This window comes from Saccopteryx leptura, chromosome 2 (assembly GCF_036850995.1).
Source record: "Saccopteryx leptura isolate mSacLep1 chromosome 2, mSacLep1_pri_phased_curated, whole genome shotgun sequence".
NCBI lineage: Eukaryota > Metazoa > Chordata > Mammalia > Chiroptera > Emballonuridae > Saccopteryx > Saccopteryx leptura.
Genome location: NC_089504.1, coordinates 79,431,581 through 79,445,469, shown reverse-complemented (window position 1 = coordinate 79,445,469; position 13,889 = coordinate 79,431,581). Strand labels below are relative to the sequence as shown.

Sequence of the window (13,889 nt, the reverse complement as noted above, 5' to 3'; positions counted from 1 at the left end):
TCTACACTGTGGACCCTAACTTTCTATGCAATGGTTTCTGAAAGGGGATTATTTCTAGTGGTGGTGATGCAGTTCTTTTTAGACCTTTGACCGCTGTAGTTTCTCCTTTATTGAATTTCAAAGATAGGGCAGTGTGATCTTGAATTTCTGTCAACTGAACATCCTTAGTCTTAGAAATTGAATTCCAATATCATATCTTTCTTTTTTTTTTTTACAACTGTTTATTATTTCTGTTAATCGTAGATTGTAACAACAGCAAATAAAAATGAAAAATTATTCGCTAAAATTTCTACCAAGTCGCTTTTCAGATTTTTCCTCAAGTTCTTTTTAGGCTTTCTTTACAATCATAAATTTAGTTTTAATCAAAGCATAGTCATATTCTAAAATACAAAAATTTCTAAACATTAACATAGTACAAGTGCAGTTTTTTTAGTATGTTTACTTAACATTATATTATTTTTACTTATAATGGTTTTGTAACATTTTATATCTTTTTAGATAGGCTTTTCTAAAAATTTTTATTATAGAAAGCATGGCACCTCCCCTCCCCCACCCCCATCCCCCTTTGGAAGTGCTTTCTCCTTAGGATAAATTCCCACAACAGGATCAACACCCTTTCTTTTGATGTTACAGTAGCAGGATTTCATGGGCCTCCATTTTGTTATGGCAAGTAGATAGAGAGTAAGTGCTGAGCCAGGGCTGCTTTGAAGTTGTTTTAGATTGAGATGTTGACAGTGCTAATTGCATGTTGTCAATTCAGAAATGAGAGAGAAGATATAGAATATACTTCTATTTTTCTCCTATTATGAGGCTCTGCAAGAATGATTCAAGTAGAAAAATTTGATGGTTTTATCTGTAGAACCTCATCCTCAAGTGACATTTATTCATAGATGATTAGTCAATCTGTCAAATCAGTTACAAATAAGTATTGCAATACCAAGCACCAGGGGAAATAGCCTTTGGAAAGACACAGTGTTTGTCCTCAAGGAGCTCACCATCTTGTGATGGCATCCTAGTGGCCTTGTTGTATAGGTTGCTGCCCCTGCTTCACAGGGCTTTTAATCATTTTAATGTTGAGTTTTTAGAAAAATTAAAGTAAAGTAGAAGTAGATTTTTAATTTTTTTTGCCTTTGCTATCTAGATTATATCCTGTTGAGGTAAAGCTGAAGCTTGAACAATTTTTGTGATTTTGAATTGTTTGGAAGATAGATGATAATTCTAACAAGGGCATATTTGAAAAGTTTGGATAAGTATATTTGTTATTTCATAAAATATTTACAAAGCTATTAATTTTATACTTCTGGCCATTATGAACTGAAAATAAAGACATAGTTGATGTTGAAAAATGGTCTCTGGCCTGACCTGTGGTGGCGCAGTGGGATAAAGCGTTGACCTGGAACATTGAGGTTGCTGGTTCGAAACCCTGGGCTTGCCTGGTCAAGGCACATATGGGAGTTGATGCTTCCTGCTCCTCTCTCTCTCTCTCTCTCTCTCTCTCTCTCCCCTCTCTCTAAAAATCAATAAATAAAATATTTAAAAAAAAAAAAAAAATGGTCTCTGGTAGTCTTGCCTTTCATATTACCTAGCATGGAAAAGCTTTTAACCACAAGCAGACCCAGTCCGTGACTGAATTTGAAAGTTCTTTCAAGATGAAGATAAATGGTGAAAGTTATCATTGCTTTCAAGGCTTTAGAAATTTAATAACTTATGAAGTGATGCATAAAGTTTTTATGTTTATTCAAAGGGGCAAGAGAATTTGAGAGATTAAGGAATATTATATATACAATGCAGCAAACTGAATAAATAAACATGATTATTGTAGCAGTAACATATTTGCTATAGAGAAAAATTCATCATAACAAATACTGATTTTAGACCTTGAAATATCCAAAGAATCTTATAAGAAAGTCTCTGCTACAATGAAATTCAGTGATTTGAAGATGGAGGGCATTGTAATAATGCAATTTTAATTAATTGAATTTTGAATTTGTTCTGACCCTGTACTCAAGTTTTTGAGTGTTCCTCAAGTCATTTAGCCCTTGTAAAACATGCTGTTGATTTAAGATATATAGCAGGTAAGGCAAATATTCATAATTTGGGAGGCTGATACACAAATTGGGCTAAAGTACTGCTCTAATTGTCACTACACCTCCCTAGAATAAACTGCCTTTTGATGACCGGGACGAATTGAGTGAAATCGTAACGGACAGATACGGGGCAGACAGTTTTTTTAGACTATTCAGATACATAAAGTGAATGGGATGTTTTCACACTCATAACTTGGATTTGTTATCTTTTTTCCTCTTAGCTCTGTTTCTTTCCCATTGCAGCCAGCTTCTTTATCAGATACAAGCAATGTCACAGTATTTGAAAAGGTACATTTAAAGATAATTTTAAACTAATTCTGATTATACTAACATGAAAAAATACTTATTTTTGTTGATACTGCAATTAAATTAAAATTTTATTTTTACATTTCCCAGTATTTGCACATTATGTACTATTTCTAATTACCTATTTTAAATGGGAATATTGGAATTATTTAATTGTGCCAGGGAACATGTAATTTCACAGTAATGTTAATAAACTTTTATAGATTTGTGATAACTTAAGAACCGCTAGTGAAAATCAGTCCTGGTTATTAAGGTTTTAATATTATGTGTCTGTCTTCTTTAGGACATAAAGATGAGAACATCTAGAGAGAAAAATGAAACAGTTTCTAAGAAAACACCAGAATACGAAGGGGAAGACTCTCTATTATCAAGTATTGCAAACAATACAGAGAGTCGTGCATTTGGAGGACTTCAACCTGTTAAAAAAATTGATCCATTTCAAAAAGAGCAAGATCATCTGGCAGAAGAGGTTAGAAAAAGATTGTAACAAGTATACTGAAATATCTATTATTTTCTCTATAGTGTTGTGATTAAAATTAAAGCACAGTTAATTATTTATTTACTGGGGGAAATTTGGGAAAAGGAGGTCACAGATAATAAAAATCATGGTTAAAGCAAAATTGGTTCCAAAAGTAGTAATAGAATTCATATGAACTTATGTAGTGAAGTAGCTCTTGGTTTAGAACTCATGTCCCATCCTATAAATATCCAAAAGTATAAAAATAATATATGTATTTTTGGAGTTAACTATTACATGTCAATTGGGTATATATTCAATATATCCAATAATTATACCCTATTAAAATACTTCATGAATGTTGTCTCTTGCTTAGCTGAGCTTCCTTTTTTTTTTTTAATATTAGAAGAAAAATTGCAATATCATATTATCACTGATCTATGGTTTTTGTCCCACTTTCTAAGTATTTTAAAAATAATTAAGTGCATCACTGTTCATAATCGAGTTTTTCCTAACCAGCCCCGTACCTTAATGTTGTTCTACTTTTTATTGGCAAGTGACCACATAGTACTGTTTTGCTCAGTAGTATGATGAAGTCAGTTTACACAAATTAAATGCTCAAGTCCTTCTCTAATGTTTTTTTATTACATATCCCACAGTATCTCTTACCATTGTTTGAATTTGGATAAACAGCCAGAAAATAAATCAGCCACTCTATTTGTAATAGACTGAAAGAAAAATTTGGTTTACTACATACTGCTTCAGATATTGGAGTTGCCGCCTTTATTTCATATGATCAAAGTAAAGAATATTTTCAGAATTAAAAAGCTGGATGTCAGACATGTTTCTTGTTTATAACATGAGAAGGTTGAGGCAGTTTTATGGTCTTTAAATATTTTTAAAACTCTAAATTTATATTATTTTCTGTGTTAGTTGATTACACTAAAGAAAAGATGGTCTGTCTTTTTTTTCCTTGATATTGAAAGGCACATTTTCTGGTTAAAGGCATTTGTAGTGGCATGGAATGGGATGGAATAGATGAGGAAAGTCATAAAATGTCATAAAACTCTGAAAATAAAGAAATGAATTTTATTTAATAGTGTTTGTGACAAATATTTAGTGTTTGAATTCCAAAAAGCCCTCTGTTTTCATGGAGGGAAGCTAAATGCGGGTCAATTTGATTATGGTTGTTGGAAATTTATTTTTTAGGTATTTCAAGGGGCAGATATTTTAATTTGCATTATTTTCTGATTTTATTCACTTTTAATTAATAGAGAAGGCTATTTTCATATTGTATATTTTTCTCTATGTTAGAATGTATCTGTCTTGTTCACTAATTTGTATTTGTTAATGAGGTTTCTGGAAGAGATGTTGTCTGAGTGCATTCTATTTTTTGATGTCAGTGTTACTGTACACATGGTTTATAATTAAAATCAGCTTGCTTTAAAACTAGTCATTTTAGCAGATACAGAGTTATTAAGCTCAATGGTATGCAGATAGTAGTTTAGTTTTAGGCCACTGTGTAGTCAGAACTACCCTCCAAATCTTCCTATTTGTAAAAGATTCTTTTCTTCTTTTATAATGGAATATCCATTTAAAATGAGGGAGGAAACAGTTTTGTGTTTGATTTCACCTGATTGGATTGTGCCTACATAGTCTGTAGGGAGTATCTGGGAGCTACACTGTTAAGCTTACTTTGGTGCCGTCTGCAATGGGAAGGACTGCTGACTGAGAAGTGTTTTCTATTATCAGGGCTTTTGTTGCATTCTACCAGTGGGCTTAATTTTGGGGTAACTTGCTTTTTCTTTCTTGTTTTAGGTTGCAAGAACAGTGTTATCTGATTCACCACCACAGCCCTCTATGGGAAAAGAACTAAAATTAGAGGAACTAATTGAGTCTTTAGTTTCTAACCCATTCTTAACAAGGAGCCAAATTCCTCGAACTCCAGAAAACTTGAGTAAGTTAATAATGCTTTTTATCACTCCTTTTTCTTTTTTTTTTTTTTTTAAAGATACTACTATTAGAACCATGGTCTGACAGATCTTCTGGAAGCTCATTTAAAAACTTCTGTCTTTAAGTTTAGTGGCAGTGGCTCCTTGTTTTGAGACAGGGACTGCTATTCCGTGTGGGCATTCTCACTTATATGCAGTCCTCTCCAGCAGTATCATTTCGCCCTTATACTGTACAATTTTGCTTTTTGTTTTACTTGGCTTTTTCCTGGAAAATATTTTAGTTGATTACTTAAAAAATATTCCTCTGCCTCCACATCTGATCTGTGATCGTTTATAGAGGGTGTGATTTCCTAGTCAACACCATCAGCAGCACCAGCCAAAGACTGCGTGTTCAGAGATCTTTTCTACCCTCCCTAAGCTAGCCAGATGCCCAATCCTTTTTTCTTACAACCTGTAATTTGTGTAGGTAAAGTTCTGATATTGTCCTTATGTCGGCACATCATCCTGATTGAGTGAGTAAATACAGTTTTCATTTTGCTGCTAGAGATGACATTCAAATTTAAATTGCTTCAATTCAGGTTGAACCTAGCCACAGCCTGATGGTGGTCGGTGAACTGCAGCCTATGAACCAAATATGGCTGACCTTTGTGTTTTTGTAAGTTAAATATTGAACACAGCCTTGCTCATTTGTTGACATATTGTTTATGGCTGTTTTCATGCTATAACGGTAGAGTTGAATAGTTGCCACAGACCAGATGGTTTGCAAAGTCTAAATTATTACTATATGGCACTTTATGGAAAAAGTTTGCTGAACCCCAGTCAAAATATCTTTTTAATACGTGCAGTTTATATGTGCTATGTGAAAGTACTGTATATGCACATTTCAGGAACAGCTTTTGTTATTTGTGATCAGTTGGAGATGGTATTCTTTGATCTTGTTGGGCTTTGGTATGTTGTGGAGCTTTGTTACCCAACCAGCTTTTATCTATGGAGTATATACTCAATCAGTAGCTTTATCTTAAGAACTAGAAATGAAATGTTTAATTGCATGCTGTGCTTGGGAATATTAATAAATTGTGTCCCCCCCTTTATTTAGTCAGTGATATTAGGAACTCATGGAGAAAAGCTGTTGAAATGGAAGATAACAGAAGTATAGAACCAATTCAAATGGATTCTGAACTTAGAGAAGGATTGGCAGAATCCTCACCCGTGTTGCATAATCAAAGAGAATTTAGCACGACCAGTTGTTTCTCAACAACCACTGTATCTGATGATAGCCCTTCTCATTTGCCTGAAGAAAAAGTTGTTTCAGATTGCCTCAAGTGTGTGCCTCAGAAACATGTGACCAGTCACATAAGTGAACCAACCATACAATCAGACATGTTAAAGAAGAAAATATGTTGTAAGCAAGATGTGGAGCATACTGCTTTACAGAACAAGCTTCTAGAAACTAGCCGAATAAAGACATTCTCCCCTGTTGTAAACAATAGGAGAGCTGTGATAGGTAGGAATGAAGGTGGTGAGTATATGAAAGGATCGGACTACTTACAGGCTTCTTACAAAGATTCTTCTGTGCATAAAAGCATGTTATGGAACTCTTTTCAGATCTCAAGTGGAAATAACTCCAGCAGTTTTAAGGATAGTGATTTTGGCATATTACACGAAACTCTTCCAGAAGAAGTTTGCCACTTAAGTTTTAATAGCTCCAGTAGTACAGAGGCCAATTTTAAAATGGAACCAAATAATCCTATGCACAGTAGCATTTTTCCAGAAGATGTGGGAGAAGGACAGACTACTCCAAAATCAGACTCCAGATTTCAGGCTATTTGCAGTAGATACGAGGCTCTTAAGAAATCTCTTACCAAGACAAGGGAAGAAACTTACCTCTCTAATTCTGAAACACCTGAAAGACACAAACCAGAATTGAGCCCTACTCCTCAAAACACGCAAACGGATGATATGCTTAACTTTTTGGACACTCAGGATTTTCACACTGACTGTACAAAACCATCTTTGCGCATGTCCTTTGGTGAAAGAAAACGGTCTGTTTCACCACTCATTAAGTTTTCTCCCGTGTGGAACAAAGATTAAGGACCACAGTACCATGTAGTCTTGGAGAACCTCTGCCTAATTTAAAAAGTAAGCTTAAATAGACCTGTGTACGTTAACGTGTTGAAGTTTTCTCTCAAGTTCTTATAAAACTAGTACACAATGAATGCTACATGATCTTTGTTAATGTGACAAAATAGGCTCCTTATTCTTCTGGCTAGGATGAGAACACTATTATGGGTACTTTCAGAATCTCCAGTGATGTGTATATAGTTTACAATTAATATGGGACAGATTTGGAAAACAAAACCAAAAACCTAAAACCTGTTACTTTTGTAATACAAACTACTGAAAGTAAATTTTGTCAATCTTGGCTAGTTAGGATAAGAATTCTAAAAACATTGAGAAACAATTTAAATATCATTTTTTTTTAAGTGAGGGAGAAAGAAAGAGAGAAAGAGAGACAGGGACAGACAGACAGTAAGGGAGAGAGATGAGAAGCATCAACTCTTAGTTGTTGCATTTTAGTTGTTCATTGATTTCTTTCTCACATGTACTTTGACCTGGGCCAGGGGCTCTAGCTGAGCCAGTGATCCCTTGCTCAGGCCAGCAAGCTTGAGCTTCAAGCCAGCAGCCTTTGGGCTCAAGTCACTGACCATGGGGTCATGTCTGTGATCCCATGCTCAAGCCAGTGGCCCTGTGCTCAAGCTGGTGAACCTGCACTTAAGCCAGCAACCTCGGGTTTAGAACCTGGGTTCTCAGTGTCCCAGGCTGATGCTCTATCCACTGCACTAAGGCCTAGTCAGTCTAAATATAATTTTTGTAATAATATCTGTGATTTGCTTTGAAATAAATTTGGGGTTGGGGTGATAAAATAAGTTAGGTCAGTGTATTTAACCCTTTGAGTAGTGAGTTTTCTTTTCATGCTTGCTGACCCCTGGGAGTGAGTTTTTTTTTCAAAAAATGAAATTAGTTCCAATTACAGTTTTATTAACTTAAAATCATGTTTGTTTGATAACCAATTTATGGAAACAAGTAGAACATATATTGGCCTTTTTTTAAATGTTGCCTTACACATTAAAAAAATTTTTTTTGTTAATCATACTCTGAATGGTCAGGAGGCACGAGGATGTACATGAATGTTCGTACTACTAAAACGCTTATTTCCTAGGGTTGCCATAACAAAGTACCATAACCTGGGTAGCTTAAAACAGAAATTTATTCTCTGCAGACAAATTCTGGAGGCTAGAAACCAGCATCAAGGCATTGGCAAGAACCATGTTCCCTCTGAAGCCACCAGAGGGAGATCCTTCTTGCCTCTTCTAGCTTCTGGTAGCCCCTGGTGTTCTTAGCCGTGTGGCCGCATAACTCTACACTCTCTCTGCCTCCGTCTTCATGTGGCGTTCTCCCCTTGTGTGTCTATGCACTTTCTTTTTTTAATTTTATTTTTTATTTTATTTATTCATTTTTAGAGAGGAGAGAGAGAGGGAGAGAGAGAGAGAGAAAGAGAGAGACAGAGAGAGACAGAGAGAAAGAATGGGGGAGGAACTGGAAACATCAACTCTCATATGTGCCTTGACCAGGCAAGCCCAGGGTTTTGAACCGGCGACCTCAGCATTTCCAGGTCATTTTATCCACTGCACCACCACAGGTCAGACTATGCACTTTCTTTTAAGGACACCAGTCATATAGATTAAGGGCCCACCCTTAATCTAGAATGATCTCACCTTAACTGATCATATCTGCAATGACCCTGTTTCCACCAAGGCCACATTCTGAGGTCCTTGGATTTAAATGTCAACGTATCTGTTTGGGGGACACAGTTCAACCCATTAATATTATTAAATAATTATTGAATTATTGAAGCTGGGTGATAGATGCATTGGGTTAATCATAATTTTCTTAATTTTGATATAGGTTTGAAATTTTTCACCATAGAGTTAAAAATACAACTCATAAAAACCTTTTAGAACAGATACGGATCTGGTGATATTCATTATATGTCACTCTGATTTGCCCATGGTAATTAAACATTGGTATATTGAAAAGTATTCTAAGAGGGATATATTGATATTCTCTGGAGAATATCTGGAGAATACCTCAGTGAAAATAATGGTAATTTTATCATAGTTAAGTATCTGTATATGAACTTTTTACTTAATACTCCTGAAATTTGCTACTACTTGGAGTCTGTCCTATTTGATTTTTTTGTAATGTTTATCCTTTTCTCTTTTTAAAAATCAATTTGCAGAGAAATCTTGAATAAGCCTTGATGCAAAAGAATCTCCATCTGACTTAGAGATGAAGTGGTAGACCAGTTTAATTTAACTATGATGCACACTTCAATGGAAGCAAGTTGACTTAAAAACTGACTTATAATTTAAATACACATTGGAAATGTAACTTTTTCAAGGTCTAAAACGTCTTAAATAATTCCTTTTAGCCTCTTCTAATGTTTTTAGGTAAGGAGAGTGTTTTGTATTTTCTCTGTGTGTGGATATGTGAAGTATTTGGAAAGAGAACATCAAGTTATGTGAAGCCAATTTGATTTCTTTAATACTCTTATAAGCATTAAGAAAATACCAGAGTTGTAGTTTAATTTATTATGTTATAATTTCAGTTAATTTAAGGATGAGTAGTTTTTAATGTACTAAGTGGTCAACTTAATAGCCATTCAATACACTGAGCTTTCATTTTAGGAAAATAGACAACTTTTATTGTTTCTTAATGGAACATTCTAGTACTAAGCAATAAATAAATAAATAAATAAATAAATAAATAAATAAATAAATAAATGAAATAGTGCTTTGAGATGTGTAGTTAAAATGACAAAGTTTTAGTTTGGAAAGCTCTAAGCAGTCTTACTGATTATTCAAGTCGATTGATCCTGAAAAATGATGTTTGATGGAGTAAAACGCATGTGATAAGTGAAGATTGGGGCAGACTGAATTTAGTAAAAAGGGAAAAGATGGAAGATGCCTAGACATTTTTAAGGGACATGTCAAACTAAATCCATTCAGTGGGTTGTATAGCAGATTTATATTTAGTCTAATTTAGACTTTGAGAATTTAATTTAACCCTGGTTTTATATTTTAACAGAAATAAATGTAAATTAAAAAAAATTGTGTGTTATTTTTTTGGGGGGGGGAGAGGGCACTGTTTGTGGGAAAGGAGCTAATTTTGATTAAATTACTTTCCTCCTCAATTCCCCACAGCCTACAAAATAGCCTCAAAATAACGTGAGATGACTGTGTTTGGGATTAAATATATATATAATTTTTTCAGCGTCACACAGCTAAGTCAGTGTTTAAGTTAAGATTTTACCCTATTTTCCTTCCTTAATGAACCACAAGACCCCCTAGAAGTAACCAAAAGGCCAGGAAAATAGGATATGACTGCAGGAGCAGGAGTCATATATGGCCTCTTGTACAGCATCCTTCTTCACTCAGTCATGGCCTCTGGTCAAGAAAAGGGCTTGTCTCTAGCATCCAGGTGAGAACATGCCCTGGCTTTCTATGAACCAGGTGAATGAACACACACTGCAAGGTGACGGCACCAACTGTACCCCTCTATCTTGTCCCAATTCTTAACTATCAAATCAAAACCTTGTCCATTTGCCAAGAAGCTGGCAAGGAGAGGAGGAAAGGGAAGGGGAAAGTTCTGGAAGTGGTTGGGCTTAATAGTTATCTTCACCCATTTTGGGCCGTCTCTATGGTATTTATTTGTTTAATCACAGTTTGGAGACCAGTCTTGTAAGAAAAGACAGCAGAAAAAACACACATTTGCAGTGGAAAAGAAAGGAAAGAAAAGCTCCTAAGGTACTATATTCCTTTTTTTAGTTAAAATAACAAAGGACTCTGCAGGTATACTGGGAAACTATTCTGTCAGTTTTAAGAAAAGTCAGTATCTGTAAATCCAAAATTAACATGTTAGGGAGGACTTAGGGCCATCATTAGCATCTACAAAGTGCCAGAACCATTCCTGTCACTTGATTTGTATAGTTTCTTATAACTGTTAAGATAGCGATTGTTAGACCTATTTTACAGATGAATTGAAGCTAGGGAGCTTAAGTGACTTGTTTAAGATGGACTCAAGGAATCACCTAGTGTACATCTTAAAAAATATAGATTCTATAGGTCTGAAATGGGGATTAGGAATTTGCATTTTAAATATGCTTCCTTGGTAATTATCAGACTCAATAAAAAAACTTAAGAACCACTGCTAGGGAGTGTTCACATTTAACCCTGCTGTACCTTAAAGAAGCAGGTACACTAGCGCAAATCTACTATTTAGAGATCACTAACTATCTGATAAGGAAGCTCAAGTTCAATAAATATAAGAGGCTGTTAATTACTGAGAATCAGAAAATGAAAATGCTTCTGGACATTATGGGTTTACAAAAAACAATGTCCTTGTTAAGTGAGTCATACCTGTGATGGGCTGAACGTTTTTGGCATTGTTTCCTGTGCTTTGCATGACAGTAGTATAAATAAAAATATCTCAAATTTATCACTTTCTCCTAAACCATTTTGATTATAACTTGCCGTTTTTAGTCTTCCCTATCCAATATTGCTTGCATAGCTTCCTTTTGACTTGAAGAGTCTGCTCTGACCATGTCACTTCTTTAAAATTCCATTGCTAATTCTAGAATCGAGTTCAAATAAAGTTCCCCATGTAGATTCCTCTATTGCCCCTTTCCCGTTGTCTTTTTTTTTCTTCCTGAAATGCTGTAGTGAGCATGAGTCTTTTGAAATCTTAATTCACAGTTCTGAAGTGGTAATACGTTTACCTTTGCCACCCAGCTTATCACAATTATATGATAGTTGTCCTGTAGAGCTCCGAATGAATCTCAGTTCTATTTTGGAAGTAAGTCTGAATCTCCCCTTTCCATGTCCATGGGCCTAACTTTTCTGAAATCTGTGATTAATCTTCCTTTTATTCACTTGGTATTTTTTGTTTATTGCTTTCATCATTTTTTCATGACATCTCCAGTCATTCCGATTTTATATATACACCTATGTAGGTGTGTGTGTGGGTCTACACATATACTCCAAAACAAATAATAAAGTATTGGAATTGTTTTCTTTGCCTCTTCTGTGATGGATTAAACTAATGGTAACGAGGGCTACTTTATTGCTGTAAAAGGTGCTTTTTCTCATTACATTCATAGACTACCCAGAGTGTACTTTGTTTTATTCACTGTTAGTGTAAACTGGCTAGTGTCAACTTGAAACTTCAGATGCCAAAATGTCCTAATTATTTTAAATGTTATCAAGTGGTATAAAGAATATTTGAGGTTAAAGAGAAATATTTGGAGGTAATTTAACTGAAAACAAAGATATAAGTATTCTGAAACCATTTTTACCACGTGTTTCTTAATCATGGTCTATTAGATCTATTTTGTCTAAAGGAAAAACGAATTCTTAAAACCTATATAAAAAACCCTATCTTTTTCCTACATTAAATAAAATGTTTAAGGACATTTTTCTCAAGGAAAGCATTTGCTAAAGTAAAATTCTTTCGCATTATGTTGCAGATGCATTGTTGTTCTTTCTCCTTATGCACTGTGAATGTCAAGTCTGCGTCCTAATTTTAAAATATCTGTTGAGTCCTCTTTGGGACTATTTGTAAATATATTCTGCATACTTTAGTCTTGAATAAACAATATTATACCGCCTGGCTCTGGAATTTTCCATGTCCTGCAAATCATAAAATGATCACATAATATAGTATGTCAGTAACCAGATCAATAGAAATTTGAGTCAGTGAGTCATATAAAAGCATTTTATTCCTGCCACTTTAATTTCTAGAGCCACTAAATGCAGTATTTTAAAAACGACATCTATACCTTCAGAGGTTTTTCATCTGGAGGCTTTATACTATTTATTGTCGAAAACTAATTAGATGAGTTTAGTAACCTATCTGGCTAGCTTCTTGCTCTTCAAGGCTGCTATGAAGGGTTTTAAAAATGTTAATGTTATAAAGCCTTGGAAGTTCTCAAGTCCTGTTACTTATATGTATTTAATCTGTATACAGAGCTAATGTCTCATTTATAAAATAAGGTTATTTAGTTGATCAGAGATTTCTTGGATCTAAAATATGTAGACTGCATTTAAAACAATCTTTAAGGCAGCTGGAAAAGGACATTTTAGGTCTGTTTTCTGATTTCACTATATCACATTGCCAATCCAAATTAGGAATCTTAGAATCCTTACCCCAAAGTAGTTAATCTAGAATGTGATTCAGTATTATCCAATTTCCAGACAAATACAGACGGGAAAGTGATCTTGCCCAAAGTTAGTGAAACACTAGCAAGAGGAGTCACTTTACTTCCCGGGCTTGTTTCTTCCATTTGTAAAATTAGAGGAATTATATAAGGTAATGTACTTGAAAAGATAGGATTTTTATGATTCTTTTCTGTCAGTGAAGTAGTAGGGTGTAACAGGAACAGAGGAGGATCTATAGTCCTGTTACCTAGGTTCAGCCGTATTAGGTCAAACCAGTTGATTCAAGTAGACAAAAATAATTTATCTCAGCTGTGAGAATAAGAAAATGCACATAAAGTATTTAAGAATACCTGGCATTTAGTAAGGGCTCAAGTCCTTAGCTAGGCTCCATGTTCAGTAATTTTGGGATATGTGTGTGGGGGGAAGAGAATGGCTCAATAGGTGGTACTGATAGCCCACACATAGTACTGAGTATGTGCCAGGCATCACTAAATGCTTTCCATATTTTAACAATCCTTTTATCAACCCTATTTTATAGTGCTATTCTTACCCACATTTTATAAATGAGAAAAAAAAAAGCGAAATTAAGAACCTTGCCTAGTGTGAGTGACTAGAATACTGACTCAGCGCAGGTGGTCTAGTTCCAGAGCCAATACTCTTAACCACTCTTACAGCTGTTATGAAACATCCATAAGGTGATGGGAGCTAAGATCACACAATCAAATTTATCAGTTAAGCAATACTTGTGGGCAGTCAGAATCTTTAGATTTATATAACAACCACCTTCAAATTATTTCAAATAAGACCATAG

The 13,889-nt window shown here is 34.7% G+C and overlaps 1 protein-coding gene and 1 non-coding gene across 3 annotated transcripts in view; both read left to right on the top strand.

The window, feature by feature from the left end:
• Positions 1-8,509, top strand: part of HAUS6 (HAUS augmin like complex subunit 6) — a 44,737-nt gene extending 36,228 nt beyond the window's left edge. For both annotated transcript variants that reach the window (XM_066368248.1, XM_066368249.1), the window contains exons 13-16: positions 2,309-2,375; positions 2,677-2,862; positions 4,669-4,807; positions 5,899-8,509. In XM_066368248.1, coding sequence (XP_066224345.1) covers positions 2,309-2,375; positions 2,677-2,862; positions 4,669-4,807; positions 5,899-6,893 — 1,387 coding nt within the window. In that variant the 3' untranslated portion in view covers positions 6,894-8,509. The remainder of the gene's footprint in view (positions 1-2,308; positions 2,376-2,676; positions 2,863-4,668; positions 4,808-5,898) is intronic.
• On the top strand, positions 2,097-2,227 carry LOC136396046 (small Cajal body-specific RNA 8). The gene has a single exon (XR_010749476.1). It is a non-coding gene; the product is annotated as a small Cajal body-specific RNA 8 (non-coding RNA).
• Positions 8,510-13,889: the final 5,380 nt, after the last annotated feature.